The 15,071-nt window shown below is 41.9% G+C and overlaps 2 protein-coding genes across 5 annotated transcripts in view; one reads left to right on the top strand and one right to left on the bottom strand.

Moving 5' to 3' along the window:
• The window catches only part of AK9 (adenylate kinase 9), a 194,894-nt gene extending 181,386 nt beyond the window's left edge, over positions 1–13,508 (bottom strand). The window contains exons 1-2 of the mRNA XM_058307272.2: positions 13,423–13,508; positions 12,626–12,697 (exon numbers count right to left, since the gene is read on the bottom strand). The gene's annotated coding sequence lies outside the window, so the exon portion shown is untranslated. The remainder of the gene's footprint in view (positions 1–12,625; positions 12,698–13,422) is intronic.
• Positions 13,509–14,280: 772 nt separating this feature from the next.
• Positions 14,281–15,071, top strand: part of FIG4 (FIG4 phosphoinositide 5-phosphatase) — a 143,664-nt gene continuing 142,873 nt past the window's right edge. Inside the window, exon 1 of one of the 4 annotated variants that reach the window (XM_058307276.1) lies at positions 14,281–14,613. In XM_058307276.1, coding sequence (XP_058163259.1) covers positions 14,548–14,613 — 66 coding nt within the window. In that variant the 5' untranslated portion in view covers positions 14,281–14,547. The remainder of the gene's footprint in view (positions 14,614–15,071) is intronic. The other 3 variants (XM_058307278.2, XM_071218628.1, XM_058307277.2) reach the window with 3 other exon arrangements.

Below are 15,071 nucleotides of genomic sequence, written 5' to 3' on the forward strand. Positions count from 1 at the left end.
GCCTACCACATAGGAGGTCTAAGGTTCAAACCCAGGGCCTCCTGACCCGTGTGATGAGCTGGCCCATGCGCAGTGCTGATGTGCGCAAGGAGTGCCGTGCCATGCAGGGGTGTCCCCCTCATAGCGGAGCCCCACACGCAAGGAATGCATCCCATAAAGAGAGCTGCCCAATGTGAACAAAGTGCAGCCTGGCCAGGAATGGCACCGCACACATGGAGAGCTGATGCAGCAAGATGATGCAACAAAACACGAGACACAGATTCCGGGTGCCGCTGACAAGAATATAAGCAGATAAGGAAGGACACACAGCCAAAGGACACAGAGCGCACACAACTGGAGGGGGGTGGCGGGGAAGGGGAGAGAAATAAAAAAAAAAAGAAGCTAAAAAAAAAAGTTTGATCGAGTTCCTCCTGTGAAACCATCTGGTCCTGGGCTTTCCATTGTTGGGAGATTTTTGATTAGTGATTCAATCTCTTTTATAGTAATTGGTTTGGAGAGATCTTCTATTTCTTCTTGAGTCAGTGTAGGTAGATTGTGTGTTTCTATGAACTTGTCCATTTCATCAAGGTTATCTAATTTATTGGCATAAAACTATTAAAAGTATCCTTTTATAGTTTTTTAAAATCCTTTCAGTAGGTTGGTAGTCATGTCCCATTTTCAGTTTTGAGTTTAGTTATTTGTATCCTGTCTTTTTTTCTCTGTCAATTTAGCTAATGGTTTGCCCATTTTATCTTTTCAAAGAACCAACTTTTGGTTTGTTGATGCTATTGTTTTTGTTGTTGTTGTTGTTGTTGTTTTGTTTTCTATTTCATTTCTCTCTGCTCTATTATTTATTCCCATCCTCCTGCTCACCAGGAATTAGTTTGCTTTTCTTATACTAGCTCTTCCAGTTTTGAGTTAGGTGTCCGATTTGAAGTCTTTCTTTTTTTAATGTAAGCATTTAGAGCTATAAACTTCCTGCCTAGCACTGCCTTTGCTGCATCCCATAAGTTTTGGTATGTTGTATTTTCAGTTTCATTTGCTCCAAGATATTTCCTAATTTCACTTCTGATTTTCTGTTTAACCCACTGGTTGCTTAACAGTATGTTGTTTAATTTCCACATATTTGTGAAATTTCCCATTTCTCCCTCTGATACTGATTTCTAGCTTCATTCCTTTGTGGTCAGAGAATACACACCACATAATTTCAATATTTTTGAATTTATTGAGACTTGTTTTGTGACCCAATATATGGACTATCCTGAAGAATATGCATGTGCACTCAAGAAGAATGTGCTTTCTGTTTTTGTTGGGTGAAGTGTTCTATATGTGTCTACTAGGTCTAGTTGGTTTAGAGTATCATTCAAGTTCTGAAATTCCTTACTGATTTTGTGACTAGATGTTCTATCCATTATTGAGAGTGATGTGTTGAAGGCTCCTACTATTAATGTAGAACTGTCCATGTCTTCCTTCAAATCTGTCAGTATTTGTTTCATGTATTTGTGGGCTCTCCTGTTAGGTGCATATATATTTAAAACACTTACATCTTACTGTTGAATTGCTCCCTTTATCTTTGTCCCCTGTAACTGTTTTTGATTTAAAGTCTATTTTATCGGATATTAGTATAGCCATCCCAGCTTTCTTTTGGTTACTATTTGATGGTATATTTTTTTCCATCCTTTCATCTTCAAGCTACTTGTGTCTTCAAATTTAAGATATGTCTCTTGCAGACAATATATAGTTGGGTCATGTTTTTTAATTCATTCTTTCAATCTCTGCCTTTTGAATGGAGAGTTTAACTCATTTACATTTTTTAAAGTGCATTTTTAAGTTTTTTAAAAGATACATAGATCACATAAAATGTTACATTAAAAAAAATGTTACATTAAAAAAATATGCCCCACTCCCCACACCCCCCCCCCTTTTCCCACTTCAACAACTTCTTTCATTAGTGTGGTACATTTATTGCAATTGATGAAAACATTTTTGAGCACTGCTACACATCAATGGATTATAGTTTACATTGTAGTTTACACTCTTTCCCAGTCCAATCGTTAGGTTATGGCAGGATATATATCCCTACATCCGTCCCTACAATATCATTCAAGTTCCAAAAATGCCCCAATATTACACCTCTTTTTCCCTCTCCCTCCTTCAGCAACTCCACTGGCTACTGTTTCCACATCAATGATTCTTTCATTGCTAGAATCACAATAATTCTATAGTAGAATACCAGTAAGTCCACTCTAGTCCATATTTTATTTTCCAATCCTGAGGACTCTGGGATGGTGATGCCCACTTTATCTCTCAATTGAGAGGGGACTTCAATCCCACATGGCTGACAGATGGGACTCTCCAGCTTGCAGTTATAGACTCTCTCAGTTCCTTGGTATGGTGGTTGTCCATTCTTACCTCCTTATTAGCTGTCCTGGATGAGTCCAAAGAACTAGAGAGCAGGTGTTGCAGCTCCACTAAGACTCAGGGCCCCAATTGGCACATGAACAGCCCAGAGATTAAAGTCTCCTGGACATACACCCACTAATTCCAGTGCCAACCACAGGTTCAATAAAAGGGACAGAAGAAGCATATGTAGAGAAGTCACATCTGAGTACAACTCCATCACATTTGGGAGCACAAACTCCAAAGCAGGGCCCACTGGCAAGGCACCAAACTCTAGAGCCATCTGCCATGACTGTAGGACCTGGGTGTCTCCATAGACCTCAGAAGCACCACCTAAGATCCTGCTGCCATTTACATTTAAAGTCATTACTACTGATGATACAGGACCAACTGCCTTTTTGATATCTAGCCTTTAATAGCCTTAAGGACTTTTTGTTCCTCACTTTTGTTAATGTTTACTTTTATATTTACTTGATTTTGTGTGCTGTACCATATAGAGTGCCTTCTCATTTCTATTTCAATATATTTTCCATCTATTTTCCTTGTGTTTACCATGGGGTTAAAATTTAACATCCTAAATATACAACAATCATATTTTGCTTAATACCAACTTAACTTCAATAGTATGACCATATACTTTTCCTATACTTCTTGGTTCCTCCACATTTTTTAAAAACTTGTATCTTTGTACATTGTGTGTCTAAAAATATATAGAGTTATCATTGCTTTTTATGCATTTGCATTTTACCAGCTGTAGGAAGTAAGAAGTATGGTTACACACTAAACAATACACTACAATACTATCATTCATAATTACCCAAATGGTTACCTTTACCGCAGGTCTTTATTTCTTTATTCAGCTTTGAACCACTTGCTAGTGTTTTTCCTTTCTTACATATTGAATATGTAAAACAAAATTAATGTCTAGTTTGTGAGCTTAAAATAACTAAACAACTGGAAAAAAAGAGAAAGAAAAAGAAAATGAACATAGAACCAAAATGATGGGAAACAAAAGCATATATGTTGGGAGGACAGTGAATGGGTTAATGCATTTTACTCTTGCATTATTTAGGGGAGTGTAAAGATATTGGTTAACTTTATTAAATGTGCATGTTGGAATCTAGGTAAGAACATCTAACAGACATAGCTATCTAGGAGGATGGATATTTCTGAGTACTCTGAACCTCAAGATCACCCTAAACCCTTTAGATCAGGGGTTCTCAACAAGGGGTCCATGAACTTGAATTGAGATGAAAAAAAAATTATTCTTATGGGGACTTGTTGGTGCTGATGTGATATATTTATTAAATAATATACAGTAAAGTGTGGACTTAGTAAGGGATCTATGGTTTTCACTGGCAAAGGGGCCCGTGGAACAAAGAAGGTTAAGAACCCCTGCTCTAGACTACCAAAAGATGCCCCCTCCCCATTTCTGGAAATTGCAGCCTCTTCTTGCCTCTCAAAAGACAGTGACTCGTGAGACAATGCTGTTCTCCACAAGATCAGCCTTTACCTTTTCTAAGTGCTTCTGAGCAAGTGTCAGTACAGACCAACTAGGGAAGAACTGATACAGGAAAAAAAGTATTATTCACGTAACAATTTAAAATTCTTTCATGAGCTCCAAAAAGAGAAAGATTGTGCTTTTTAACTAATGTGAGTGGACTACATCAGGAGGGAGGCATGACTCAGGTCAGGTTGAGTCTCAGCCCTCTTGCTGGCTTTGGATATAAAGAGACACACAGGAAAAAGGGAGCTGCCATATTATATTTGCTCCCATCATGTCAGAGAAAGGACTCCAGGTTTGCCCACAGCTGAGCTCAAGGAGAGAAGCTCCAAGAGGCTCAAAGAGCTGAGTCCCAGGAAGAGATGAACCATATGCCTGATAGATCACAGCTGAACTGGGAAGAAAGTGGAACACCAGAGAGACTGAGGAGGCCCAGTAAGTGACAAGCCCAATGCCTGGTTGTCCTCCGTTAAGCTCCAGGAGACAGGAGATTCTGGAGGGGACGGCAGAGACCTTGGCAGAGAACTGTGACCATTTTGCTTCATCACATGGCAGCTGACTTTGGTGAGAAAGCATCTCTGTTGATGCCTTGATGTGGACATTTTACGACCTCAGAACTGTAAGGTTTTAACCCAACTAAACCCTCATTATAAAAGCCAACACATTTCTGGTACTTTGCATCAGCAACCCTGTGGCAGACTAAAACATCCACCTAAAGTGTTGCAGGACCTAGCTGTTATGTACCAGCAGGAACCAGGAGAACATGTCTGGGAATAGATGTTGAGGTGCTGGGTGGGGGAATGTAGACTAAGAGTTTACAGATATGTGGGCCTCCCCCAGTACTTATTGTTTAACATCCTGGCAAGGACACCTGGAACCAATCCTAATATACTGCTGGGAAGGTTCCTTGAAATTTGGAAAAAAATGGCCTATAGTAAATGAGGGAGAAATGCTAGAACTGCCTTTGCAGAATATAGAGGAAGATGTCAAAGGCTCTCAGAGGTGGCAAGTTAGAATGGATTTATTATGTGAGGCCAGAGAACTCATTAGCTGACTCTGGTCCTTCAGGTGGCCAGAAAACACTCCTCTCATTAAGGCAATAAGGAATGACTTAGTGAGAGGGGCACTGGCATCATTAACTCTTGGTGTCCTTTGTAGGTCAAAACTGAAGGTAAGGGAAAGACTGCTATGGTACTGGGTTCTAACGTGTCAGTGGAAATGACAGGATTCTGGAAGAGCAGAGGCCAGTTGGCAGCACTTAACTGTCAGAGGCAGTGTAGACATAATTGCCACAATGGGCAGCAGACCAGAATGGCAACCAGCAAGACCCACAAGGATCTGTGACAATGGCTGATACACCATTCCTAGGGGTGAGACAGATGAGCAGTCAGTGGGAGTGTTTAACTTACATATCTAGAAAAAGATAATCAGTAAGTGAACCAAGTCCTATGACAGCAGCCAAAGTGGAAAATCATGATTCCTCATCCAATTCTCAAACCCAAAGCACATTTATTGAAGGAGTGGCTAGGAATCTTGAAGATGGACCCTGCAACACCATAACAGTGTTTACAGTGGCAACTCTCCCAATCTTTCCATTAACCTGTACACTGGAGAATTGTATACTGGGGACACGAGCGGGTTCTCTTCTTTTAAGGGTTATGTTGGACATAGGGTCTGAACTGACCCTGACACAAGGGGACCTAAAATGCTATCCCATCCTCTGTTAGACGGAGGGAAAATGGAGATCCAATGATAAATGGAGTTTTGCCTCAAGTCTGTCTTACTGTGTATCCAATAGGTCTGTGGGACCACCCTGTGGTTATTTCCTGTCCCTGATTATGTCTGGGCTAGTAGCTGGCATAACCTTTACAGTGGTTCCCTGCCTGTGGAGTAAGCCTTTGTGGCAGAAAAGGCCAAGTGGAAGCTAATGAAATGCACACCCCTTCTGCAGCCCTGACTAAAACACTAATCATAAATCACAGAGTGCTGCCCAAAACTACTTAAAAGGTGCATAGATTTGTTTAATTCTCCAGTCAGACTTTTGCAAAAACCAGGTAGATCATGACAGATGATGGTGGACTACTGTAAACTTAACCAAGGGACAGCGCAACTGCAGCTGCTATGCAAATGAGATTTTTACAAGATCAACGCAGCCTCTGGCACTTGGTATGTGGCTACTGAAGTGGCAAATGGGTTCTTTTCAATTCCCATCAGGAAGAGGAGCAGAAGCAGTTTGTAATCACTTAGAACGGGCAGCAATGAACATTCAGTCTTACCCAAAGACTCTCCTACTGTCCCTAACAATATAGTATTAATACAAAAGGGTCTTGCTGGTACATAATGTTGACATTATCAGTTAAACAGACCTGGTAAGCAGGAACTGGCAAGTGTTTTCAGTGTCCCCTTGTATTAGTCAGCCAAAGGAGTGCTGGTGCAAAATACCAGAATTGGCTGGTTTTTATAAAGGGTATTTATTTGGGGTAGAAGTTTACAGTTACCAGGCCATAGAGCATAAGTTACTTCCCTCACCAAAGTCTATTGCCACATGTTGGAACAAGATGGCTGCCAATGTTTGCCAGGGTTCAGGCTCCCTGGGTTCCTCTCTTCAAAAAATCAAACCCCTAATCATAATTCAATCATGCCCAGGTACAGACAAATTTACAAATATAATCCAATATCTATTTTTGGAATTCATAAACCATATCAAACCGCTACACTCTACCCTCTGAATTCCAAAAAGATATTACAATACTAAAAAACAAAAACAAAAAAAACACAAAACAAACCCATAAATCAGGAGCAATACTAAGTATAGAATGACATCACAATCAGTTTAAAGAAATAGTTTGTCTCGGGGAAAAGTTTCATCTGGCTGTAGACCTCTGAAACTAACAAAACCATTTATCTGCTTCCAATACACAAATGGACAGACAAAGGGTAAACATTTTCATTATTATTAGGAGAAATTGGGAGGGAAACATGAGTCAAGGGGCCTCTACAGTTCTGAAAACCTGCAGGGCACACTTCACTATATTCCAAAGGCTGAGAATCATTCTCAAGACAGTTTCTTCTCCTTGGGGCTACATGGGGACCAACCCTTTCCACAGGCTTGCCTAATGGCCTTTTTTTTTTTGGTTCTACCCTCATCAAGAATCTGGGTGGTGACCAAGTTCCAGACCTCAACCTCCAAGAGCACTGGGGTGAGTGCCACATTTTACCCAACCTCTAGGTTAAAGTCTTAGCCTCCCTAGTACAGTGAAGACAACATCCTCCCTAACCTTTGGCATATAGGCTCAACCCTCTCAGAACAACAAGTTGACCACCTGGCCTTTTCAAATCCATGGGGGACAGGTCCACACCTCTCAGACATAGGGGTGCTGACCTTAACCACCCTAATCCTTGGGGAATGTGCTCCACCCTCTCTGTACCTTAGGTGGCAAAACTGTTCCTGAACATCAGGTGGGAACATCTACCCTCTTCAACTGCTGGTGCAAACTCACCCTCTCTTTACACATGGGTGGGGTTCCTCTTTTGGCCCAAGGTGATGTCTTAATTCCAGATTGCAGTTTCCATGTTTTTCCTCTTAAAGCTGTTTCTCCTTCAATCTCTCCTTTCCAAGTCCCTTTTGGTCCAATCTGACAGTGGTTTTGTTCATACAGCTCTCTCAAAAAGCTTTTTGGTTTAGCATGTAAGAAGCAGGGGTCCAAGTCATCAGACAGTAAGAATTCCTACAAGTCTTCCCGAGGTAACTGCATCTTCAACCCTGACTTAGAAGTTCCAAGTTTAGGTAACTCCTCAAATGGGGCACTATAATCTGGGGACTTGATTTCCAGAGGCTTGGAATTTCCAGAATCAGTTTCTAGTTTCTTTGTGCCCAACAGTTCAGTCCTCAGCACATTTCTCTAGTTTAGCATTTTGCTATAAGCTGCAAGGAAAAGCCAAACCATATTCTCTGGGTTTACTTTGGAAAGTTCTTCAGTTAAATGCCCAGGCTTGCCGTTTTTATATTCTTCCTTCTGCAAAACATCAGAAGTCAATATTTCTAAGTTCTCTGCAACTTTAAAATATCATTGCCTTTCCTTCAGTTTCCAATAATAGTTTCATCGTTTACTTCTAAGGCATCATAAAAAGTCTCTTTAGCATCCATATCGCTATCAACAGTCTCTTCAAAGTGATCTAGGCCTTTTCCATCAAGCATCTCACAATTCCTCCAAAAAATACCCCTTACCCATTTATAAAACCATTCCAGCATTTTGGTAATTACAAAAGCACGACTCCACTCCTGGTACCAAATTCTGTATTAGTCAGCCAAAAGGGTGCTGATGCAAAATACCAGAAATCAGTTGGTTTTTATAAAAGGTATTTATCTGGGGTAGACGCTTACAGTTACCAAGCCATAAAGTGTAAGTTACTTCCCTCACCAAAGCCTACTGCCTCGTGTTAGAGCAAGATGGCTGCCAATGTCTGGCAGGGTTCAGCTTCCTGGGTTTCTCTCTTCTCAGGGCTCATTTCTCCCAGGGCTCAGCTCCTCCGCTTTCTTGACAAGGTCAGTTGTAGATTATGAGGCTCTCTAGGCTTTGCCTCTCTCCATAAGGCCAGCATAGACCATCAGGTGACTGGCTCTGATCTCTTCCTGGGGCTTATTTCTCTCTGGGCTCAGATGCTCTGCTCTTCTGTGCACTTACTCCAGCTCAAAACTCCAACATCAAACCTCCCAACTACTTCCTCTGTTCTGCTGTGTAGTTTTATCTGTAGGTCCCCACCTTAATTATAACTTAATCATGCCCAGGTACAGACTAGTTTACAAACATAATCCAATATCTATTTTTGGAATTCATAAACCATATCAAAATCCTACACCCCTTAAGACACATAAGCAGCAAAAAAGTGGGAGATAAACCTCCAAAGATTCAAAGGCCTGTCACTTTGATGAAGTTTTTAAGGTCCAGTGGTCTGGAACACTGAGATAATTTCTCCAAGATTAAGGACAAGTTATTATACCTTTTACCTTCTACCATTAAAAAGTGGTGCAGTATTCAAATGTCTCTGGTTTTGGAGGACAGCACATAGCACACTTGGGAATGCCAGGGTCCCAGTAAAGGTTTCACTAAACTTAAAACCCAGCTTCATGGGAGCAGATGTAGCTCAAGTGGTTGAGTGCCTGCTTCCATGGACAAGGTCCTGGGTTTGATCCAGGACAAACAAAGGAAAAACCAACTCTCACTGGGGAGTGGGTTAGCTCAGTGGTCGAGGGCCTGCTTCTTCTGCACAAGGTCCTGGGTTCAATCCCAAACACAGCTTCCACTTGGTCATTTTTGTACTGTATTCCTAATGCAGACATTCCCAGATCTAGTAGCCCATAGAATCACCTGGGAAAGTTTTCCAAGTTATGGATACCTGAACTCCACCCCAGATAATTAGATTTCAATTGGTCTGAAGTGGGCCAGGGCACTAGGTTACTATACTGGCAGGTGGAGACAGGGCTGCTGGTACATAATTAGGACAGAGGATGTATGCTTGGGATTTAGGTGATTCATTGAGACACCTCTTGATGCATTCAAGCCCAGTGAATGGGTAATATCAGTAAACACAACATGATGAAACACAGTCACTGGGGGCTCACAGCCCTCAGGGATAAAGGCTTGGGATAAATCCTAGTGGACAACTAACCTTGACCAGCAGAAGTTCCAGCCAAAGGGAAGGTAAAATTAGAATGACTGGTAGAGGATGAAGGTGATGAATTATCAAACACAGGCCCAGGACAAATTGCAATAGTTGATTCTGCTGATCTTTTTTGTAAGGCCCCTTTCTTTTGGAAATTGGGACCAGCCACTACTGGTCTCTTTTTGAAGATTCAATGACAAGATGGTGTAAACTTAATATGGGGGAAGAATGGATATGAGTCGGTGCTAGGGGTGAAGTGTGGCAGATGCTAATAGTGTCCTGGCCACATTCCCTTGGCATGTACATTTCTATGTATAGCCAGACCAACTTCCAACTGCCAGCAAGAGAGACACTTGGCCTAAGGGCTTTCTCTGGCTGCCAGAACCCTCTCTGCTTTGGCACAGGAAGACTGAAAGTGCCAGGAAATTAATATTCTGTCATCATACCCTTCAACCAATAACTTATAGAAGACAGAATAACAACCCCAGTTCAACCTTGCCTTTTAAACAGGGATAACTTTGAAACATATACCCCAGAATTCCCCAATGGCACTCTGTTCCAGTTGCCCACAGTGAAAATTTGCTTGATAATATTCCCTTTATTAGCTTTCTTCCCTTTCCTACTGCTGTTTCCTGGGATCATCTTCAATTTTTGTCTCAAGCTCTGCTTCTGGGTGAATCAAACTAAGGCAAGGTTCAAATGGAAGTTCTTAATCATAGTACAAGATAATTGAGAATGAAATACTGGAAAACCAGAATTCTACAGCTATTTTAAGAGTTGTTTACCCAAATAAAAACCATGTACAAATATTCAATTCTTATCCAGAAGAATTGGTTTCCATGATGAAATGGAAAGGAGCTAAATATTTTTCCCATTAAAATCTCTTAAGTCAACACAAAGTGGCAGAACTGGCATGGTCATCTTTCTAGTTCTCAATAAAAGGAGTACCAAACTATAAAAGAAAATTAAAAAGACAAACAGGTAAATATTTCTTTTGGTAAATTTATAATTTCTAGTACCATATACATGTATGTATTATGTTATGTGCTTATATCATAATGCAACAAAAATTTTAAGTTCCACTACATTTTTAGCAGTTGAAGTTTCTTGCACCCAGTATAAAGCTTAACTCATTATCAGTCTGGCCCCTGTAGGTATCTGAGTTGTGAACCATGTAATCTATTTCTTGGTATTTTGGCTCCTTATTACTTCATGTGTCTAGGCTGACTGTAATGACTACTGGGATCATGATGACCACAACTAATCCTATGATTTCCATCAAATAATTAATTTCAGTACTCAGTCCTTGCTACTGAGCAGCAGTGTCACATGCTTGGGCTAGTAAGTGGATAGGTGTCATTTTGATTAACAGCCTTCCAGAGTCGAGAGCTACAGACCTATATGTCACCTACTTAGAAAAATTCTGGACTCTGATTTGTCCTTTGGTTGCACCCTGGAAGTAAGAATGTTAGACCCATAGTGGTGACAAAAGAGGGTGAAGTTGGGGAAGTCCTGGCCATTTTCTAGTCCAGATCTGCTAGCTTATCTTCACGTATTTTTTTGATTAAAAAGAATAAAGCTTATCTTGCTGTAAGGTGTTTGTGGTTCCTACTACAGACTACTATCTCACCCATTCAAGTGACTGGGATTGCTAACCTTTGTACTTTGCAGTTGCTTAAGAGGAAAAGTCTAATTACATGGTCTGGAGAAGAGAAAATTGGAAAACTATGAGCAGAACATAATCTCTTAGGCAAGAGTGGGAAGAAGAGGCATAATTTTGAGAGATCTCTATAAGTTACACATATATTGTACACATAAGCCTGGCCCTTATCTTATTTGACACCCCGAGGAGAAGGGTAACCATTCAGTTAACTGATATATCTGGGGGTATAATTTTAAAACCTCCCCAGGTAATTCTACAGGACAACCAGGGCTGAGAACTTCTTTGTGAGGAATTTAATACAAAGGAACTTTGAGTCAAGGGTGAAAGGCAGGCAATGATCAGAAAAGCATACAATTACATAGTTTAAAATTGTATAAAGATTATGAAAAAAAGTACATTTTGCTATGAAGGCAAGTAACAAGGTGACCTAACCCAGTGTGAGAAATCAAGGAAAGCTTCTCTGGAGAAATGCTATTTGAACTGAGAAACGAAAAGTAAGTAGGGGATAACAGGTGAAGGGAGTTGATGAATGGGGAGAAAAGAGTACCAGACGGAGGAAAAGCAAACATAAGTTTCTGAAGACAGGAAGGAAAATTTCCATTAATTGTTTTAATTTGGACTATCAGCTTGTATACTGGTCCATGTGGATGTCTCAATGTAGACCAATGGCCACTCTATCACTGTGTTTCTGCAATAACAAACATTGAGAAGCCGAAGGATCTCTTTATTTTTTTTACCCACTGTTATTTCTGTTGAGCAATGTGTTGGTCAGAAGGGGTGCTGATGCAAAGTATCACAAATGTTGGCCTTTATAAAGGGTATTATTTGTAAAATAAACTGTAAAAGCTTACAGTTACAAGGCCCAAATTAGTTCAACTCAAGTTTAGTTCCTCACCAAACTGTTGCCACATGTTGAAGCAAAATGGCTGGTGATATCTGCAAGGGTTCATTTCAGCCTTCCTTTTTTCTCTCAAGGCTCCATGGGCCCAGCTTCTTCCCATCTCAGCTGTAGGCTGAAGACTCGTTTCTTTCCGGGCCAGCTCAGCTGCTCAGGGCTCAGGTCTCTTCAGCTGCAAACTATCAGGCAAATGGCTCATCTCTTTTTTCCAGAGATACAGGATCGAAGTCCTCTTCCGTTTCTATCGCTCTTTCTCCTTTTCTCACTTCTGTGTCTCCTGGTTTGAGTGCCGGTTTATATAGCCCACGAAAGGGATGGGGAATCAATCTGAGGAGCCCTAAAGACATGAGCCAATTGAAACCCTAATCTTGATTTAATCAAGTAAATGTAAAACCTTTGAATTTAATACAGTCAAAGGGTATCACGCCCAGAGGAACAGACCAGTTTACAAACAATCAATATTTCCTTTGGAATTCATAAATAATATCAAACTGCCACAAGCTATGTATAGTATTACCTCTGGAATAAGCCCTTGGAAGACTGAAACAATAGAAATGTATTTGATGTCAGTGAGACAGAAGAGTAAAACCTGGAAGAGACAAGGTGTGGGAGAAGCATTTAAAAATTTATTAAGACAAGAGAAGCTCTTTACTGATCAAAAAAATTAAAAATAAAAAGCCATTGCCTACTAAAGTCTGCTAAAAAATTACCAACAGGTTGATCTTTCTGCATTTGTTTGTCTGGATGGTAAAATAATACAGATAAGAAAGTTTTTCAGAATAAGCAGTTAATAAATTTAATAAACATTTTCCATGCTCAAGGTTCAGGTTTGCCTGATGCAGGAGGTCCCCTGAGTTCTTAAGGACTTCAGAGTATGAGAAACACCCAAATAAAAATACCTGATTACAAGACCAATGTTATTTTCGTCCCCCTCCTCCACACTTTTTTTCCTTAAGGTAAATAAATACTTTGTGGAGAGAAACCCTCTATCCGTGGGTTCTGCAGTTTGGAGTGGGTATGTCTCCCAGGAAACCTAGCACTTCCGCCCAAGGTAGATTATACGATGTATTCCAGTACATCTTATACTGTCATAGTAGGTGCTCAGTAAATATTTGTGTAGTGAATACATTACTAGTAGCTCAAACGGAAAGTGGTTTTAAAAGGTAGATTTAGGGAGAGAAGCCGAAGTCAAGTTTTGGAACAAAGGAGCTGCTGGTCCGCGATCCTCGCAGGGGGTGGGGTTCCGCTCAACCTACTCCAAAATGCATCAGGGCCACGGTCAACGACGCCGCTGATGCCGAGAAAAGGGCTTACCTGGCCGCAGCGGACCCCGCCACCCCAGACGCGGTCACCTCCGGGATCTAGCGGCTGAGCGGTTGCCTGGGAAACGCCCGGAAACCGCGGCTGCGCACTGCGGGGCCCTTCAGGGTGGGAGAGCGGCGGTGTTTGGGGGAGGGGATTCGGGGGTCGGGGCCCTTCGGGGGGCGTCTGTAACGTACTGTGAATTCTTTTCTTATACCTAATATTTACTTGTATATCTAATTTTTACCCATAATTTTTATACACTCCTTTTCACAAACATGGAAGGTGGTGGCCAGAAAGCGTACGTCAATTGCCCAAGTCCACACACGTCTAGATAGGAAACCTTATTTTAACTCAGGGTTGCTTGACTCCACAGTGAATACTCTTTCCACTATACTATAATGGATAATACGTTTTCAGAGATTATAAACGATTAACATCAGGCGCAAATATGTGATTAAGTCCAAAAACATCCAACTTTAGGTAAGTTTTTTTGTGTCCTTTTGATTCCTTGGACCACACAGCCAATAATATGGCTTATGTTGGCTCTTGTAAGCATAAAATAGGCAACAAAGAGACATGAAGAGAAAAACATCGACATTCAGTGAAGGACCACTTCCTATTTTACAGGAAAATGGGGCAGAAATAGGGAAGAGAATTTGGGAATGGATCTATCCTGCAACTTGAAGATCCCGCTTCAAAAGAAGCAACTCAGTGCTAAATCTTTCCCTCTTCCAAAGAGGGGTCAGATAAACCACAGACTCTACTAACGCGGCCACTTTTTCTCCGCCCACTTTTTCGTGTGCCCTCATCAATGATGGCGCCCTTGGCCTCCGCGCTCGCACCACGCCAGCTCCGGGAGGCTCTACCAGCCCTCTCGGTGATCCATCCCCCAGCACCACCCGCCGACGTGATGGGGCGCGGCTGGCCTGGAGGCGGGGGTAAGGGGCGGGTGCAGGGATCCGGAAATGGCTGGGCTGTAGCCGCGCGTCTGTGTCTTTAGGATCCAGGCCGTGTTTTTCGCCGACATGGGGTCCAGGGTCTGAGGTGTCTGCTTTCGGGGGCTACTAGGGCCGTGCAGCGGCAACCTGCACCATAGCCTTGCGCCCAGCCGTGGGGCCCCATTCGCTCGAGGTCATGCCTGCAGCCGCCGCGCCCATCATCAGCTTGGTCCAGAAGCTGGTGCTTTATGAGACCAGAGCTGTGAGTACCCCCGCGCCCGCGCCTCGCGGGGGGGAGGGCGGGCGGATGGGTGGGGGTTCGGCGGGGAGCGGCACTCCTTCCACAACCCTCCACCCCAGTGCCTTAATCAAACACAGCCTTGGGGGAAGCTACTAGCCCTTTCTGGCTGTGCCTTTGGGGTGTTTGTACTTCCACTTACTAGCCACGGCTCGAACGCACTGGAAACAGGTGCTCGTGGTTCCTCAAACTGTTCGTGAGATCATGTACAAGTTACTGGATTCTTCTCAGCTCTCAGAAAATGCTACAGTTCTGGAGTTCAAAAGTTAGGGTAGAGTAGACGTATGAAAAAAATTGAGCTATGAATCGGTAACTTTTCTGTTTTCCTGTTTCATGGCATACCGTCACTATGGTGCTAGTTAAGCGGGATTTTATTACTGACAATTTTGGTTCTCTTTTTTTTTCTTATGTGAAAGGAAAGA

The sequence above is a fragment of the Dasypus novemcinctus genome, chromosome 11 (assembly GCF_030445035.2).
Source record: "Dasypus novemcinctus isolate mDasNov1 chromosome 11, mDasNov1.1.hap2, whole genome shotgun sequence".
In the NCBI taxonomy this organism is placed as follows: domain Eukaryota; kingdom Metazoa; phylum Chordata; class Mammalia; order Cingulata; family Dasypodidae; genus Dasypus; species Dasypus novemcinctus.